The sequence below is a fragment of the Trichomycterus rosablanca genome, chromosome 1, assembly GCF_030014385.1.
Source record: "Trichomycterus rosablanca isolate fTriRos1 chromosome 1, fTriRos1.hap1, whole genome shotgun sequence".
NCBI lineage: Eukaryota > Metazoa > Chordata > Actinopteri > Siluriformes > Trichomycteridae > Trichomycterus > Trichomycterus rosablanca.
The window spans coordinates 20132945-20153358 of NC_085988.1; the positions used below are offsets into that span (position 1 = coordinate 20132945).

Genomic DNA, 20414 nt, shown 5'->3' on the forward strand with positions numbered 1-20414 from the left:
CACCAGGTACAATTTGTTCAGATTGTCAAAATGTATGTAAAGAACCACCAAAAACCGATCTGCCATGAGTTACAAAAAATGCTTTTATTGCTGAAAAATGGATGTAAGTGTCCAAATGAGTTTAAATCACCATAAAGACTGCTGTGCAGGAAAGGATTCCCTACTCTACATCGGTACTTTTTTGTTGCTGAACTCAACAACACTGTAGCTTTTGTTAAGTGTGGTGGTTATGGTGGTGTTCTGCTCTGCTCTGGAATAGGGTTCCTTTGCTGGCAAAAAATGACCAAAAACACCCCTAAAATTGACCTTGCAATGGCTAAATCAGGTTAAAATAAAGCCTTTGTGATAACCTTTTCAGGTTCTGTCCTCAACTCAACGGATATGAGGTTAACTGTCCTGAAATGATAAGTGCATTGTAAAACAAATTTCGTTACATTTTGCCAAGAATAGTGTTTATGGATTCAAATAGTTGTACCAGAAGCTTATTTATGTCTGATCAATGTAGATTAAAGCAGCTGATCAATGTAATAAACAAAAATCAGGATATACACAATCTGATAATTGTCATTTTCAGGTTAAATTAAATAAAACTATGAAAACTTTAAATACAAAATGTTGGTCTAATTAAATGAACCCCTTGTCTGCCTTCCTCATGTGCTGTACTTTAAGAGGAGTTGTGTCATCATAGTTACAATATCAACTAAAACAATAGATCAGTGTCATACTTTTGTTAATAATATATCTTTTGTTTTTCCTTCATCCTTTCTTTAGATAATGGGCCTTGCCTCGGGTTCAGAAAGCCAAAGCAGCCTTATGAATGGCTGTCCTATTCAGAGGTAAGAAAGCTGGAGATGTCTCCGCTTTTGTTTACATAATTACTCTCATTCATGCTTTTTTTCCACCAAACCCTACAACTGAGATTCATTCATTCTCAGCTTAACATGATGTGTGCCTAATCCAGTATATAACTAATCGCGTTTGATTGACATCCACATGTTCCAATTGTAGACACTTAATATGACACGCCGTAAAACAGTGTTTTTAGATGTGGCAGTAGTAGTAGATGATTTTTTAAAATGCTAAAAGTTTAAGTAGATCAGTGTGTTTTAATTTCTGAATGGCCTTATTTACATTAAGTGTTATTTATTTTAAGCAACAGTATCGGATCGGATTACACGTTTTTTTCCTTCTGATATCCGATCCAGTGATTTGGGCCAATACCGGACCGATACCGAGTATCGGATCGGTGCCAGCCTTAGTGCAGATATATAACCCTTAAATAAACGATTTTTGTCAGTAAAATAAAATTGCATATTTTCTAAACCCTATTTTCACTTTGTAATTATTGGTGATTGTGTGTAGATGTTTGAGACAAAAATGAACTCGATCTATTATAGAATAATATTATATATAATATAACTATTATATATAATATTACTATAATATTATATATAATATAATAACTATAAAAATTATTATAGTATAACGTAATACAATGTGGAGAAGGTGAAAGGGGTGTGCCGATTTACAAATCCCCTTTTCATAAATGTTGGGACATAAAAATATGCAAAATATGATGTGAACAAGAATCATTGATTTGTTAATTCTCTGACACATACAAATAAAAAAAAAGCTTAAATGTGTTTTGTAAATATGAACACATTTCATGCCTGCAACAGACAAAGGCAAAAATGACTAAAAGGTTTATATATACAGTCATGGCCAAAAGTGTTGGCACCCCTGAATTTTTTCCAGAAAATGAAGTATTCCTCCTAGAAAATTATTGCAATTACACATGTTTTGTTATACACATGTTTATTTCCTTTGTGTGTATTGGAACAACACAAAAAAGCAGAGAACAAAAGGCAAATTTGACATAATTTCACACAAAACTCCAAAAATGGGCCGGACAAAATTATTGGCACCCTTTCAAAATTGTGGGTAAATAACTTTGTTTCAAGCATGTGATGCTCGTTTAAACTCACCTGTGGCAAATAACAGGTGTGGGAAATATAAAAATCACACCTAAAACCAGATAAAAAGGAGAGAAGTTGACTCAGTCTTTGCATTGTGTGTCTGTGTGTGCCACACTAAGAATGGAGAACAGAAAGAGGAGAAGAGAACTGTCTGAGGACATGAGAACCAAAATTGTGGAAAAATATCAACAATCTCAAGGTTACAAGTCCATCCCCAGAGATCTTGATGTTTCTTTGTCCACGGTGCGCAACATAATCAAGAAGTTTACAACCCATGGCACTGTAGCTAATCTCCCTGGACGTGGACGGAAGAGAAAAATTGATGAAAGGTTGCAACGCAGGATAGTCCGGATGGTGGATAAGCAGCCCCAATCAAGTTCCAAAGAAATTCAAGCTGTCCTGCAGGCTCAGGGTGCATCAGTGTCAGCGCGAACTATCCGTCGACATTTGAATGAAATGAAACGCTATGGCAGGAGACCCAGGAGGACCCCACTGCTGACACTGAGACATAAAAAAGCTAGACTGCAGTTTGCCAAAATGTACGTGAGTAAGCCAAAATCCTTTTTGGAAAACGTCTTGTGGACAGATGAGACCAAGATAGAGCTTTTTGGTAAAGCACATCATTCTACTGTTTACCGAAAACGGAATGAGGCCTACAAAGAAAAGAACACAGTACCTACAGTCAAATATGGTGGAGGTTCAAAGATGTTTTGGGGTTGTTTTGCTGCCTCTGGCCCTGGGTGCCTTGACTGTGTGCAAGGCATCAAGAAATCTGAAGATTACCAAAGGATTTTGGGTCGCAATGTAGGGCGCAGTGTCAGAAAGCTGGGTTTGTGTCCTAGGTCATGGGTCTTCCAGCAGGACAATGACCCCAAACATACTTCAAAAAGCACCCAGAAATGGATGGAAACAAAGCGCTGGAGAGTTCTGAAGTGGCCAGCAATGAGTCCAGATCTAAATCCCATTGAACACCTGTGGAGAGATCTTAAAATTGCTGTTGGGAGAAGGCACCCTTCAAATATGAGAGACCTGGAGCAGTTTGCAAAAGAAGAGTGGTCCAGAATTCCAGTTGAGAGGTGTAAGAAGCTTGTTGATGGTTGTAGGAAGCGATTGATTTCAGTTATTTTTTCCAAAGCGTGTGCAACCAAATATTAAGTTGAGGGTGCCAATAATTTTGTCCGGCCCATTTTTGGAGTTTTGGAGTTGAAATTATGTCAAATTTGTGTTTTCTTCTCTGCTTTTTTGTGTTGTTCCAATACACACAAAGGAAATAAACATGTGTATAACAAAACGTGTAATTGCAATAATTTTCTGGGAGAAATACTTCATTTTCTGGAAAAATTTCAGCGGTGCCAACACTTTCGGCCATGACTGTATATATTTTTTGGCTGCTCCCGTATTCAGGGGTTGCCACAGCGGATCTAGTCCGCATACCAGTTTTAAGCTGGATGTCCTTCCTGACACAACTGTCCCAATTCTATCTGGGCTTGGCCCTTTCAATCAATTAAAATAGAAATATTTAAACATACAAAATTAAATTAAATTAAACATACAAATTTTTTTTTTAAACAATTTGACTTTTTTTTTTTTATCTAAAGCAGGTTACAACTGATACAGAGTATAGTTCCAGCAGCCGTGGGCAGCTTGGCCGTAATAGTTCAATAGTCCAGTGCTTTAACAGCTGAGCCATTAATTTCCCAACCTCATCATAAATCATAATGTGATTTGTAATATGTCTATTATTATGTTTCTGTCCTACAATAGCCATGATACTGCTCTACTAGGCAAAATGCCAGGGAACACATGTCCTTGTGTAACAGTCAGGTGTACAGGTTGTTTATTTTTGTTTTTGTCCTCTTCTCAGGTTGCAGAGAGAGCTGAGAACCTGGGCTCCTTCCTGCTGCACAAAGGCCACTCCAAAGACAAAGACCAGTTCATTGGCATCTTCTCTCAGAACAGACCCGAGGTGAGAGCAGCAGTGCAGATCAGATGCGCAGGATTTAAACTTGTTAAATGAAAATGAAAATGTGCATGGCAATGTTATTTCATAACAGTTGTGCCTCCATGCACTGGTCAGTGATATACTGGGTTATACTTGGTAGTTACTTGTAGTACACATGTTGAATGCAGCAGATAAGATCAGCATAAAGACCCGAGTGACTTGAATAAGGGCCAAATTGTTATGGTCAAACCTTAAGGTTGAATCAAGGGGTACACAAAGACAGCTGAAGTACCCACCGACAGTAGTCCAAGGATAGACAAGCCACAAACCACCAAAAGGTTGAAGAAGAATGCTTTTATTTGTCATATATACAAATACAAGTGTAAAGTACAGCAAAATTCTTTTTTGCCAGCTTGTTTGGAAGCTAGGGTCATAGCTCAGGGTCAGTCATTGTATGGTGACCCTGGAGCCGAGAGGGTTAAGGGCCTTGTTTAAGGGCCCAACAGTGGCTGCATGTCAGAGCTCAGATTTGTACTCTCAACCTTTTCATTGATAGCCCAAAGCTCTACCCACTAGGCTACCACTGTCCTAGGTTGCTACTGCTGGGAGTTAGTGATAGCAGAGGACCTGAAGACTATGGTGTCTGATACAGACTAACAGAAGAGCGACTGTAGCGTACATTGCAGATCATTGTAATACTGGTAATGAAATAAATGTGGCAGATGCACAGTGAAACAAACAAAACCTGTGTAAAATGTGCCATAGGATTGGTCAACCAAACCAAAATGTATTCCCATCTTTGGAGTCTCATTATTGTTGCCTTCTGTTGTCACCAGAACCAAGGTTTTGTTCTTAGACTCACATAGCTCATGAATGGTCACCTGTGGCTCTGTACAGGAATAAACAGAAACCCATAATTTGTTTGTTGGGTATTTTATAATGTATGTGCAGTAAGAATTGTTAGGTTGACATTAACAGCACTGTTGTTTATTTCTCATTTTTCTACAGTGGACTATCTCAGAGTTGGCTTGCTACACATACTCGCTGGTATCGGCGCCTCTTTATGACACACTGGGAAACGAAGCCATTGATTACATCATTAATAAAAGTAAGTTATTTTAATCAGCAGCTGTTTTTATCTCTCAGTTTAAATGTAGTTTGCAGTTAAGTTTATGATTTGTAAAAAGTTTAATATTACACTGGCACATAATGCCAGTACATGTTTGTTTTTTAGGGGGTTTTATATGTAATTCTCTACTGGTGCTTTAAACCTGTTGTAGCTGACTGGGAGGTTTATAGCTTTCCATTGATCATTTTAAAGTGCAGACTGTCTGTAATAGTACAAATATTTAAACCTTCAAAGTCTTTCCTCAGAAGACATTGTTTGGCAACATAATACCACTGGAACATTACCAGCGAAGAATAGCACAAGTATGTGTATAAAATACACACACTGGCAGGTTTATTATGAGGGTTCTTAAAACTCTATTTATTAAGAATTTTAAAAACAAATGACATCACTTGTCTACATAGTCACCTTCTGATGCATTTTTCCCAGCGCAAAAAATGTTTTTGGTTGAGCGTGTAGCCACTGATGCACCGCTGCTTTCACATCATCGTCACATGAAAATCTTCTTCCCCTTAAAGCTTCTTTGAGCGGTCCAAAAAGGTGGAAATCAGATGGCGCTAAATCTGGACTATAAGCTCTCTCAGTCTCTCAGACACGACCAATTACTACTCCTCCCACCCTCACCGTTTCCAACTAAAATCTAAAACTGTGGAAACTTTTTGAAGATCCCTCCTAAAGAGCACCATACTAATTCTGTATACTCTGCCACTTTCTTTGTGGCATGAATTCCTCAATGTTTTGGAAATGAAAGCACACTGAACTTATAGTCATGGTCATTCCAACGTTGATTAATCAGTTTTGGAAGCATGTGCATGCACCAAGCAAACATTCCACTTACCATTATGCCTCTACCTCAACCAACTCGAACTGTTGACACAAGCAGGTTGAGTCCATCAGTTCATTCTGATTATGGCATTGTTGTAGCCTGGATTGTAGTCTAGATGCCCCAAGGTTCTATGTATTGTGTGTTTAAGATGCTTATCACCGTTCATCACGGTTATAAGGAGTAGTAATTTGAGTTACTACAGCCTTGTCAGCTTGGACCAGTCTGGCCATCCTGTTCTGACCTCCATCAACAAAGCTTTTCTGCCTGAAGTTTGCCAAGAGATCAGCAGTTTCCCTTCTTGTACCAACACACATACCATGATCAAAGTCACTTGAAAGGAATTTTTCCCATGTTAATGCTTGATGTGAACACTTGCAAAAGCTCTTGACTCTTTCCATATATGTTTACACATTGTGCTGTTGCCTACTGACTGACTGATTTGATGATTACATTAATTAGCCCGGGTAATATTTTATATTTGAAAATATTAGTCCCTGAATCACAATGATCAATTTTATATTGAGCCTGACTCTAATGCTTGTGTGGAGTAACAGCAAACTATGTGCAAAGTCAAAAACCACAAGTCTGTTTATTAAAAGAGACGGTGTGGTTTGAGGCAAGCTTGCAGTTTGCTGGGTGAACCTATAAGCTTCCCTAATTGCTAGCTGTGTCAGCGTTGTTGGCCTTTGTTAGCAGAAAACTTTTTGGCTGGATAACTACATACACCGATCAACCATATCATTAAAACCACCTTCTTGTTTCTACACTCACTGTCCATTTTATCAGCTCCACTTACCATATACCCATCACCCGGACCCCCACAGGACCACCACAGAGTAGGTATTATTTGGGTGGTGGATGATTCCTAGCACTGCAGTGACACTGACATGGTGGTGGTGTGTTAGTGTGTGTTGTGCTGCTATGAGTGGATCAGACACAGCAGCGCTGCTGGAGTTTATAAACTGTCCACTCTATTAGACACTCCTACCTAGTTGGTTCACCTTGTAGATGTAAAGTCAGAGACGATCGCTCATCTATTGTTGCTGTTTGAGTTGGTCATCTTCTAGACCTTCATCAGTGGTCACAGGACGCTGCCCACAGGGCGCTGTTGGCTGGATGTTTTTGGTTGGTGGACTATTCTCAGTCCAGTAGTGACAGCAAGGTGTTTAAAAACTCCATCAGCGCTGCTGTGTCTTATCCACTCATACCAGCACAACACACACTAACACACCACCACCATGTCAGTGCCACTGCGGTGCTGAGAATGATCCACCACCCAAATAATACCTGCTCTGTAGTGGTCCTGGGAGAGTCCTGACCATTGAAGAACAGCAGGAAAGGGGGCTAACAAAGCATGCAGAGAAACAGATGTACTACAGTCAGTAATTGTAGAACTACAAAGTGCTTCTATATGGTAAGTGGAGCTGATAAAATGTGGACAATGAGTGTAGAAACAAGGAGGTGGTCATAATGTTATGGCTGATCAGTGTATATTACATGAATAGCCCGATTGTTAATTTTTTCTGGCATGTCTTTTTTTGATTTAACCATTTGTCTTAATCAGATGTTACAGTGAGGTCCATAAATTAATTAACCTGTGTGTGTGTGTTTAGCCGATACCTCCACAGTGGTGTGTGATGTGGCAGAGAAGGCCTCTTTGCTGCTGGACTCTGTAGAGGGCAAACCGCACACACTGAAAACACTGATTCTGATGGAAGAGTTTGACTCTGAGTTGGTGGCTCGAGGGCAGAAGTGCAACATAGAGATTATCAGTCTCAAGGATGCAGAGGCAAGTCAATTCAAATAATGTATTTTTTTATGTAATAATCCTGTATAGATAATCATATTAAAGCTGCAGAGCATAATGTTTGGGGATTTGGAGACCTCTCTGGCAGAAGCATACATTAGAATATTAAAATACTGATGTTTAGGAGCAGTATAGTCCATCTTATGCACGTTTCTTGAACATGGCAGTAATTATATCAATACATGGGGTCATGCTAAACTTACAAAACATTTGTCAGGGGCATAATATAGTTTCTATCAGAATACATCAACACACACAAGCTTTACAGTATTTGTGACCTTATCGTCCACGCCAAACCAACAATGCATTGCAACTCTCTCTGCAGAACAGACAATCCCTGCTGGTCTTATAGCCCAATCCACCTCTTTACCCAGATACTTGTCCTTTTCCTCCTTGCTTTTACACTGCATATCAGCATTCAAACAACTTTGATCGCTCGCATCTTGTTGACGTGCATTTTGGACATGGTATCATTACACCCCTCGTCACTTCTCATGTGTGTTTGGGAGACTGGACAGACTCGTCTGTGATTCCTCCTGGTGATAGATCATGTAGTGTTTGACCCCCTATCGCTGATCAATTGTGTAGTGTGAAAACCACAACGACTTTAAAGAATGACTTTGGTTGAAGCATCTACAAAACAGCAAGGGATGCTCATGGGCAAGCCATATGTAGTATCAACCAACAGTGGTTCATGCTTCCAAATTTGTGACAACAGTTTGAAGAAGGTTCCTTTCTATTCCATTACTGCATTACTGTGCTCCTGTGAATGACCCAGTTCCATAAAAAATGTGGTTTTGTGAGTTTGGTTTTGTGGAACTCCAGTGGTCTGCACAGAGCCCTGACCTCAACCCCATTAAACACCTTTAGATCGATTGGATCGTTGATTGTAAGACAGGTGTTCTTGTCCAACATCCATGTCTGACCTCATAAATGCTTCCTCTCAGGTGTCCACATAGTTTTTGCCATGTAGTGTATTCGTGGAGTACTGTGTTTACCAGACTACTAGAGGAAAGGTTCTAAACTGAGAGTTTGTTATTGCTGGTTGTCTTCAGACTGCATTCTAAATCGCACATAAAGGCAAATCAAATGCAAAACTTACTCTCAGTACAGCTGTGGCTTTCACTCTGACTCTTTAACGTTCTGGTTTTCCTTTTTCATACTTGCACAGTAGCAGACAAATGACTCCTTACCTCAAAAAGTTACTGTAAAAATGACTGTATCTGTATGTCTTGTTTTCTCAGGCTCTTGGTAAAGCACACAGACAGCAGCCGACAGTGAGTTTCAATATCTGTTCCTGTCTTTGATCTCCCCTGTTGTCTGATCACTGTTAAATTTGCATACTTTCATCAGAAATCTGTTGTTATAATCATGCATTAAATATTTTTCTTTTTCCTTTGTAGCCTCCTAAATCGGATGACTTGGCTATTATTTGCTTTACCAGTGGAACGACAGGTAAAATGTGTATAAGATTTGTTTTTAAGTATGGGAATAGGTGAGGTGTGTAAGTATGTGTATCTGTGTGTTTGTCTTCATAAGTGTGTCTGTGTGTATCTGTAGATGTGTGTATGTATGTATATGTGTTTCTGGGTAAGTGTGTGTGTGTGTGTGTGTGTATTTGTATATCTGGGTAAGTGTGTGTATCTGTGAAAGTGTCTGTGCATATCTGGGTAAGTGTGTATATCTGTGTCTGTGTATATCTGGGTAAGTGTGTGCGTATCTAGGATAGTGTGTTCGTGTATCTGGGTGTGTGTTAGTAAAACATGTATGTGTATCTGGGTAAGTGTGTACATGTCTGGGTAAGTGTGTTTGTGTATATCTGTGTTGGTGTGTATCTCTCTGTGTGTGTGTGTGTAATGATGTGTATCTCTGTGTGTGTGTGTGTGTGTGTATCTGTGTGTGTGTGTGTGTGTGTATCTGGGTTAAGTGTGTGTGTGTATCTGGGCAAGTGTGTGTGCTTATCTGGGATAGTGTGTGCACGTATGTGTGTATGTAAGTAAGTACATGTATGTGTATATAAGTGTGTGTGCATATCTGGGTGTGTGTGTGTATGCGCAAGTGTAGGTATGGGTATCTGTGTGTGTGTATCTGGGTAAGTGTGTGTGTGTCTGGGATAGTGTGTGCGCATCTGGGTAAGTGTGTGTATCTGGTTAATTGTATGTGCATATACAGTATGTGTAAGTGTATGTGTGTACCTGGGAAAGTGTGTGTGTGTGTTTTCCGTGTATCTGAGAAAGCATGAGCACATATCTTCGTGTGTGCATGTGTCTGGTTCTGTGTGTTGTACATATTTGGGTAAGTGTGTGTGCTTATCTGGGTGAGTGTGTGTAAGTATGTGTTTCTGAGTAAGTGTGTGTGTATCTGGGTAAGTGTGTGTGTATCTGGGTTAAGTGTGTGAGTATCTGGGTAAGTGTGTGTATATCTGGGTGTGTGTGTATCTGGGTAAGTGTGTGAGTATCTGGGTAAGTGTGTGTATATCTGGGTGTGTGTGTATCTGGGTAAGTGTGTGTATCTGGTTCATTGTAGGTGCATGTGTGTGCGTGTGTGTGTGTGTGTGTGTTTTCCGTGTATCTGAGCATGAGCACATATCTTTGTGTGTGCATGTGTCTGGTTCTGTGTGTGTACGTATTTGGGTAAGTGTGTGTGCTTATCTGGGTGAGTGTGTGTAAGTATGTGTATCTGGGTAAGTGTGTGTGTGTGTACATTCATATTATTCTGTCTGTACTCGAAATTTACAGTCATTCTGTCTCTCTCAGGAAACCCGAAGGGGGCGATGCTCACCCACAGAAACATTTTGTCCAACGTCTCAGCCTTTATCAAGATTACAGAGGTGAATGCAAACAATATGCCGCGTCACCTCCTCTCACACTCCTCTACACTCTTTTCTTTCTGTGCTTCTTTATTATCCCAGTCTGATTGGCAGAGTTCCACATTGTTTTCCGGTGACCAACAGCTATGACGTTCTCATGTATTCATTCTGCAGAGGATTTTATAAAAGAGATTCAAGTGCTGCACATTTTATTTGACCTGAAACGTGTGGAAAACATTTACTGTCCACAATTCACCAAACTTTTGAAAATGAGAACATAAACAAAGGAAGAAACAACTGATGGCACATAAAATGCTAAAAACATGCTATGAACAATTTTTATATTTATATTTGTGGATTAACATGGTCAATAAATAACAACTTTTATTACTTATTATTTGATTAGCTGTAAGAATACATTGTTTCAACTATTTCTAGTGGCTTTTCTAGCCTCTGCCACAATGTGTGTGCACGTTCTTGAGGGTGCCGAGGTGTTTGTTTAGGATTGTTTCCAATTCACTGTGAGCTCAAATCTTTAGAACTAAGGGATTTGAAGAATCACCACAGAATCTTCTAATATTTTATAATGACTTTCTTGTACCCAGTGCAACTTTAAGTATTCGATAAATAGATATAAAAACAATATTTAGCAGAATACACAAGTAAGGTTATGCTGTATCTACTTATCAAAGTAAAATATACAAATTAAGGGTGCAAACCAGACCAGAGGAATGTCATTATCAACATTGCTTCGTGTAAACAGGGGTGTCCAATCTTTCCTTGTTGGGGGCCAGATTGAGTAAAAATATGCAAACACAGGCCAATTACACTTCCTTTTTTAAGTGACTAAACAATTATATTTGACAGTGTTGTGTAAACTAAGATTTTGCCAATTTCACTTACCAGTTCATAATCGATTTAAATTAAACATACACACTTTTGTAAACTGTACCCACGGATTTGTAAAGTGTACCCACAAATTTGTAGTGTACCCACAGTTTAGCAAAACTATACCCACAAATTTGTAAACTGTACCCTTAACTTAGCAAAACTGTGCTCACGGTTTTGTAGATAGTACTCTCAGATTTGTAAGTCTGTGACCTTCATGAACAGCTGGTTCTTCTAAGATTTCAGTGCATCCGTTGCCACATACATATGTATAACACCCTAATATTTGATGATGCGTGTATTTTTTTGGTATAGATTTATTATTGTTTACGGATTTATTAACATTAGACCACTATAACCACCATGCGAAATTGCACCATGCAAATTGTTTTGCTAAATTGTGGGTACAGTTTACAGATCTGTGGGTACAGATTTGCTAAATTGTGGGTACAGTTTACAAATCTGTGGGTACAGTTTTGCTAAATTGTTGGGTACGGTACAGTTTACAAATCTGGGTACAGTTTTGCTAAATTGTGGGTACAGTTTAAAAATCTGTTGGTACAGTTTTGCTAAATTGTGTGTACAGTTTACAAATCTGTGTGTACAGTTTGCAAATCTGTGGGTACAGTTTACAAATCTGTGGTAACAGTTTACAAATCTGTGGGTACAGTTTACAAATCTGTGGGTACAGTTTACAAATCTGTGGGTACACTTTACAAATCTGTGGGAACAGTTTACAAATCTGTGTGTACAGTTTACAAATCCGTGGTAACAGTTTACAAATCTGTGTGTACAGTTTACAAATCTGTGGTAACAGTTTACAAATCTGTGGGTACAGTTTACAAATCTGTGTGTACAGTTTACAAATCTGTGGGTACAGTTTACAAATCTGTGGGTACAGTTTACAAATCTGTGGGTACAGTTTACAAATCTGTGGTAACAGTTTACAAATCTGTGGGTACAGTTTACAAATCTGTGGGTACAGTTTACAAATCTGTGGTAACAGTTTACAAATCTGTGGGTACAGTTTACAAATCTGTGGTAACAGTTTACAAATCTGTGGTAACAGTTTACAAATCTGTGTGTACAGTTTACAAATCTGTGGTAACAGTTTACAAATCTGTGTGTACAGTTTACAAATCTGTGGTAACAGTTTACAAATCTGTGTGTACAGTTTACAAATCTGTGTGTACAGTTTACAAATCTGTGGGTACAGTTTACAAATCTGTGGGTACAGTTTACAAATCCGTGGGTACAGTTTACAAATCTGTGGGTACAGTTTATAAACTGAGAGTATAAATTACTAAACCGTGGGTACAGATTTTGCTCTTCACATGTTTTTTCTCGTTAATGATTTTCTAGTATTTTCTAGTTGTAGTTGTTTTGGAGCCGCCATGTTTATCCAAACACTCGGGGACATAAACGTAGATGTAATGTTAATGTTTTGAGTTGAGGAAAGAATGTAAGCAGCGTTGTAGCTTTGTTTTATGCAATAGCGACACCCAGAGTTCAAACTGTTCAAGTAGGTTTTTTTTTAAACCTGCTCAATATCGAGCCAGCTTTAATTTTATTTCTAAAATACCTCGTGAGTCGTTTCAAAAATGGTAACGGCCACGAATTAGCCTCGTTTGGACATCCCTGTTGTAGAGGGTCTCAGTCATGTTATCCACAAATTGTTGCTAGAAGCTGGAAATGATTATATAATGTAATTGATGAATATAATTGAACAACACCTGACCTAAGCAGAACAAGACTGGACAATAAAAATTTATTTACAAAACGTTATTTTATTTTGCTTGGCTAATTCTGTCTTTTTTAAACTCATATCTTCCAGACCAGCTGTCCTCTCACTTCCAGTGACTCACACATCTCATACCTTCCTCTAGCACACATGTTTGAGCGAGTGGTACAGGTAAGGACGTGAACAAATATCAGGTTACATTAAATATGGAGTGTATTGATTTTCTATAATAACACAGAGTAATAATAATAGCTTCTTAATGTGTACTACGTGTAATTAGTTAACATGTTTTCTTGGTTTTTTTTGTGTGCCATCAGGGTGTGATGCTGATTCACGGGGGTCGTATTGGTTATTTTCAAGGCGATATCCGTGTGCTGATGAACGATCTTACAGCTCTGCGGCCTACTGTCTTCCCAGTCGTGCCCCGTTTGCTCAACAGAATGTTTGATAAGGTTAGTGAAACATACCTAGATGACAATACAGTAGTTATCTTTCTGTTGTTTTTGGGGAGGCATTAAAAATCAGTTTGAGGGCGGTACGGTGGCTAAGTGGGTAGTACCGTCGCCTCACAGCAAGGTTTCTTTCTGTGTGGAGTTTGCATGTTCTCCCTGTGTCTGTGTGGGTTTCCTTTAGGTGCTCCAGTTTCCCACAGTCCAAAGACATGCAAGTGAGGTGAATTGTAGATACTAAATTGTCCAAGACTGTGTTCGATATAACCTTGTGAACTGATAAACCTTGTGTAATGAGTAACTACCGTTCCTGTCATGAATGTAACCAAAGAGTGTAAAACATGACGTTAAAATCCTAATAAACAAACAAACAAACAAACAAAAATCAGTTTGTATTTATTTTGTCAGTTTGTGTCATTAGCCAAATAGCATTTTTGGCAGTGCTGGGCTGCCTTTTGTGGAGCTTCTGTATTTCATATCTGGCAACCCTTATTATTGTGGCACTCAAAGGCTTAAGATGATTGAGGAAAACTTTTGTTGATTGTTATAACTTTTATTATCATAAATAGGGGGCATAGTTTCAAAAAATGAAAATCCCACTTGTTATATGACAGTTATGTATGCAATGATGTTTTCATCTTGCTTTTTATTAAAATATAATTCATATTAAATGACTTGACAGATGCATCTGTGTCTGTGTTTAGCACCACAGATATAAATAAGTGAATAAAGAAAAGCTTAAAATGTCAATACATACTAGATACTACTACATCTATATAAGAGATTACAATAAGAGATTATAATAATATAATGTGATGTACATATATTTGTATTTCAGATCTTTGGGCAGGCTAACACTCCTTTAAAGAAGTGGATTCTGGGATATGCCTTCAAGAGGAAGGAGGCTGAGATGATGAGTGGAATCATCAGGCGAAACAGTATATGGGACAAACTCATTTTTAAGAAAGTCCAGGTAAATATTACTCAGAGGGAAATGAAATTTAGCTCTATTTTCTAATTTAATAAGAGGAAAGTTGGAGATATGTTTTCCCTCTGTTTGTTCTTGTTTGAGAATGCCAAGGATCTTAGAACAGATGAATCAAAAACAAACAAATTTTCAGAATAAGTGAAAATGAAACCCAAGTTATTGACGTGTTATTGTCAATAACGTACACATATTTGCAGTCAGGGTTTATGTAGGTCCTGAAAAACTTAGTAAACAGTTATGTAAACAAGGTAAAATCCAGTCCTGAATTCTCCTTAAAAATGAATAACACTGTAAAACATTCACAGTCTTAAGGAAATATTTTTTTCATAATATTATTTTAAAGGTATTGTTTTTATTTATTTGTGTGTATATAATATTTGGTTTGTTATGACTATAAAATAAAATCATTACTACTAGCTGAAACATAATAATTACTGGAGTAAATATTTGCTTATTTAAATCCAAACAGCAGTTTTTATAAGATTGAAGACAATGCCTTAAGCACTTTGTAGTTCTACAATTACTGACTGTTTCTCTACATACTTTTTAACCTGCTTTCACCCTGTTCTTCAATGGTCAGGACCACCACAGAGTAGGTATTATTTAGGTGGTGGATCATTCTCAGCACTGCAGTGACAATCACATGGTGGTGGTGTGTTAGTGTGTGTTGTGCTTGTATTAGTGGATAAGACACAGCAGCTCTGCTGGAGTTTTTAAATACCGTGTCCACTCACTGTCCATTTAATTAGACATGGAATGATCCACCACCCAAATAATACCTGCTCTGTAGTGGTCCTGGGAGAGTCATGACCATTGAAGTACAGCATGAAAGGGCATGCAGAGAAACAGATGGACTACAGTCAGAAATTGTAGAACTACAAAGTGCTTCTATATGGTCAGTGGAGCTGATCAAATGGACAGTAAGTGTAGAAACAAGGAAGTGGTTTTAATGTTATGGCTGATCAGTGTATATACTACTAGTAGTACTTAGTAGCACACTTTTAGAACTGTAGCTCTACCTGAATCTGCAAGTTTAACCATATTGATCTTTAAAACAGTAATTAATAGCACTGAAACTGTCCATAGGAGTAAAGTAGGCACAAAGAAGGCACCAATTAGCATTTAGTGATGCACCATCAAGAGCTTCTGTTCCTTCTTTGCGTGTCTGTGCCTCACACTTGATGTTTGTGCTGCCCTCTGTAGGCCAGTGTTGGAGGTAACGTGCGCTTGATGCTCACCGGTGCTGCTCCAGTCTCTGCTCATGTACTCTCCTTCCTACGTGCTGCTCTGGGCTGCCAGGTATATACAAAATCCTCCCAAACACGTACACACATAATGATTTAGCACAGGGGTGCACAACATACGGCCCGGCAAAACTCTCGATCCGGCCCGCCAAATGAAGTGCTGATGCATTTTTAAGTAAATGATGCTGTCACTTTAAATTCACCGGGTAATTCCATGAACTTGAGACTGAAAATTAAATTATGTAAATACAAGTTACTTCAGCGGTACCATGTGTTTGTCCAAACCAAGTACGAGTAAAAAAAGAGAAGTGGATCTCGAGCATATGAAATTTAACCCTGAATGGACATACAAGTATTTTCTCATGTCTGCTGTGCTTGTGACCACATTAATCAGTTGGTGTCAGAAAGATGCTGCAGTATCTCCCACTGACCAACACATTTCTTCTAACTACCTGATGTTATGTAACTGTATTTAGGGCTGGGCGATTTTCACGATTAATTCGAATGAACGTTTTCACATGATGTTAGAAATGTGACAATCGCAATTGTTTACATACTTTATATTTTAATTAAAATACCAACATGTCACGAGGCAGAAACTGACCAGATGCCCGCGGAATATAAATCAGGGAAAATTTAATATTAAAAGGGCAAAAACAGTGTACAAAACCCTGCAGAGTCCAAAACCAGAGGATAAACAGACAGGCAGGAAACGGAAGACAACAAGGATCATACACGGTAACGGTTAGATTCTGAAATAAAGACACAAACACGATCAGCAAAACTTCACAACGAGACTAAAACAGAAGAGTTTAAAACTCCGAATCAAAACTCCGGAGACGGTGAGCGCGATCAGGATTGGCTGACCGGGGACATGTGGTATTCACGTGACAGTCCGGGGGAGCATGGGAATTGTAGTCCATATGGTTAGTGCAATGTGCCCCCTCCATCCACCCCCCAATCACAAGAGGACAAAATCAAAGCTGAGCTGAGTGCTTATTCGATGTCCCCCAGTGTAGATACTGATACAGACTCACTTATATGGTGGAAACAGTAAACAGGCTCGTGTTCCTTTTAAAAAACATGTAAAGAACTGTTTGTGGTTTTGCACTTTTCTTATGCTGCACATTATTTAAAGTGAGTTGTTAATGAGTTTTTTATATAAAGGATATAGCTAATTAAGATTTCTATTTTGTTCAAATTATTGTTAATTATTGTTAATGTTATAAAGTTATAAAGAGTTCCTTGAAAGGATAATTAGGTGGTGCTGTTACTATTTTTGCATTTCTGTAGTATTTTAAATAAAAAAATTTCAATTGCATTATAAAAAAAAAAAAAAAAAAAAAAAAAAAAAAAAAATCAATAATAAATTTGAAAATAATCGAATTTTTTTTTTTCAATATCACCCAGCCCTAACTGTATTACACATTCATGTGGACAGGTCTGTAAAAATGAAATGTGTGGCCTTCTGGTTTAGGTGTTTATGTGAAATCGGCCCTTGGTAAAAAGGGAAGTTTAATAGCCTTGTGATCTGATTCACTTAGTTTTTAAACAATTTACATACAATCCTGTAAAAAAAACTGCCCCCCTTGTATTATTATTGCATATGTTTTACACTGAATTATTAAGATAATGAAGAACTGTCACTTCACAGCATTTCTTTCGGTTTTAAACCAGGACTTTGACTATGCAACCACGAAACTATCATTTTTTCAGCCTTTGCATGGGACTTTTTATTTGTTTGTTTTGGATTGTTATCCTCCTGGGTGCTCGGGTGACACAGTGCTCTATTACAGGTTCGAATCTCAGCAATACTCTTAGCCAGTCGTGAATGTCAATGTCTGTTTGGTGTTCAAACCATGCATGTCCAGGTGGAACCAAGCCCGCTGTGCCCCCGACCAGGATAAAATATATATCTTATGTTCATACATTCATTTTAAGTTGTTTTTCTTGTTCTTATACCATCACACTACCCCCGTCATGCTTTTCCTGTTTTCTACTTTTTTATTCTTGCTATTTTTAAAGTCTATTTGTATTGTGGAGTCATGATATTTTCCCCTAATTTGTAAAATTGTTGCTTAAGATATATTATATATTATTAGCAGGCTGAACCTTTTTGGATTTACAGCTTTTTCAGGGTTTCTCTATTTGTAGACAATTGTTCTCACATTTGGTTTGGTGCTTTAAAATGACTTTCTAAACATTCTCAAACAAGTTTTCTTAGTTACTCTAAATTAATATAATAATATTAATTAATATAAAATCTAATACTCTTCCATATATTCATTTTCACCCAATCCAGTTGCATCAATTTAGAGCTTATGTCTTTCTCTTTTTACTGTAGGGTAGGGTGACTGCTTTAATAAAGAAAAGTAAAACTGATGTTCTGCAAGACTGGCTAATATACATTTTGTTTGTTTAAATAGCTAAACTGGCTAAACAATTAAATTTAGCAAACTGCTTTCTTACGTAGCTTATATGTGTATTTGGTAACTTTTTTTTAAACTATTTACAATATCTGTAGGTTTTTTTTCTGTAATTTACTTATCATCATGTTTTGTTTAATGATCTGACATCAGTCAGTCTAAAATATGCAACAAAGGCACTTTTTCACAGTACTATACTATACTTAATGTTATATTAATGTAATAGAATGCTTTCATGTGGTCCAGCTACTTAACACTATTTCATCTGCTCAGTTTTATGAAGGTTATGGACAAACCGAGTGCACAGCTGGCTGCGCGGTCACGCTGACAGGAGACTGGACAGGAGGTAAGACCTGTTCACAAATAAGTATTTAATTTTTTTTATTATTATTTTTACAACATTTTATTTTTCTCTATAGGCCACGTTGGACCTCCTCTGCCCTGCAACTTGATCAAGCTAGTGGACGTTGCTGAGATGAATTACCTAGCTGTCAATGGAGAGGGAGAGGTGTGTGTAAAGGGGCCCAGTGTGTTCAAAGGATACCTTAAAGACCCAGAGAAGACCGAGGAGGCCATTGATAAGGATGGCTGGCTTCACACAGGAGACATTGGAAGATGGCTTCCGGTGAGTTTTACTTTAAAATCTGGGAGATCAGGTCATGTCATACAATAAGCTGCAAGCTAGATGGATGAATGGGTAGGTGAGGTAGTGGGTTAGATGAGTGGGTGTGTAGATGAATGGTAGATGTACAGTGGGGCCAAAAAGTATTTAGTCAGCCACTGATTGTGCAGGTTCTCCTACTTAGAAAGATGAGAGAGGTCTGTAAAAAAAAATCCAGGAAATCACATTGTAGGATTTTTAAAGAATTTATTTGTAAATTATGGTGGAAAATAAGTATTTGGTCAATAACAAACAAGCAAGATTTCTGGCTCTCACAGACCTGTAACTTCTTCTTTAAGAAGCTCTTCTGTCCTCCACTCGTTACCTGTATTAATGGCACCTGTTTGACATCGTTATCTGTATAAAAGACACCTGTCCACAGCCTCAAACATTCAACCATGGCCAAGACCAAAGAGCTGTCGACGGACACAAGGAAGAAAATTGTAGACCTGCACCAGGCTGGGAAGAGTGAATCTACAATAGGCAAGCAGGTTGGTGTGAATAAATCAACTGTGGGAGCAATTGTATGAAAATGGAAGACATACAAGACCATTGATAATCTCCCTCAATCCCATGGGGCCAAAATGATCATGAGAACGGTGAGCAAAAATCCCAGAACTACACGGGAGGGACCTGATGAATGACCTGCAGAGAGCTGGGACCAAAGTAACAAAGGCTACCATCAGTAACACACTACGCCGAGAGGGACTCAAATCCTGCAGTGCCAGGCGTGTCCCCCTGCTTAAGCCAGTACATGTCCAGGCCCGTCTGAAGTTTGCCAGAGAGCATATGGATGATCCAGAAGAGGATTGGGAGAATATCATGTGGTCAGATGAAACCAAAATGGAACTTTTTGGTAAAAACTCAACTCGTGTTTGGAGGAAGAAGAAGAACCCAAGAACACCATACCTACTGTGAAGCATGGGGGTGGAAACATCATGCTTTGGGGCTGTTTTTCTGCAAAGGGGACAGGACGACTGATCCGTGTTAAGGGAAGAATGAACGGGGCCATGTATCCTGAGATTTTAAGCCAAAACCTCCTTCCATCAGTGAGAGCATTGAAGATGGAACGTGGCTGGGTCTTCCAGCATGACAATGATCCCAAACACACCGCTCGGGCAACGAAGGAGTGGCTCCGTAAAAAGCATTTCAAGGTCCTGGAGTGGCCTAGCCAGTCTCCAGACCTCAACCCCATAGAAAATTTGTGAAGTCTGTGTTGCCCAGCAACAGCCCCAAAACATCACTGCTCTAGAGGAGATCTGCATGGAGGAATGGGCCAAAATACCAGCTACAGTGTGTGCAAACCTGGTGAAGACTTACAGGAAACGTTTGACCTCTGTCATTGCCAACAAAGGTTATGTTACAAAGTATTGAGTTGAACTTTTGTTATTGACCAAATACTTATTTTCCACCATAATTTACAAATAAATTCTTTAAAAATTCTACAATGTGATTTTCTGGATTTTTTTTCACATTTTGTCTCTCATAGTTGAAGTGTAGCTATGATGAAAATTACAGACCTCTCTCA

The 20414-nt window shown here is 38.5% G+C and overlaps 1 protein-coding gene across 1 annotated transcript in view; it reads left to right on the forward strand.

Moving 5' to 3' along the window:
• Positions 1 to 20414, forward strand: part of acsl1b (acyl-CoA synthetase long chain family member 1b) — a 38875-nt gene that overhangs the window by 9648 nt on the left and 8813 nt on the right. Inside the window, exons 4-16 of the mRNA XM_062990057.1 lie at positions 772 to 836; positions 3841 to 3942; positions 4927 to 5026; positions 7487 to 7662; positions 8925 to 8957; positions 9084 to 9135; positions 10437 to 10510; positions 13212 to 13289; positions 13436 to 13570; positions 14406 to 14540; positions 15759 to 15854; positions 18499 to 18571; positions 18645 to 18850. Coding sequence (XP_062846127.1) covers positions 772 to 836; positions 3841 to 3942; positions 4927 to 5026; positions 7487 to 7662; positions 8925 to 8957; positions 9084 to 9135; positions 10437 to 10510; positions 13212 to 13289; positions 13436 to 13570; positions 14406 to 14540; positions 15759 to 15854; positions 18499 to 18571; positions 18645 to 18850 — 1325 coding nt within the window. The remainder of the gene's footprint in view (positions 1 to 771; positions 837 to 3840; positions 3943 to 4926; positions 5027 to 7486; positions 7663 to 8924; positions 8958 to 9083; positions 9136 to 10436; positions 10511 to 13211; positions 13290 to 13435; positions 13571 to 14405; positions 14541 to 15758; positions 15855 to 18498; positions 18572 to 18644; positions 18851 to 20414) is intronic.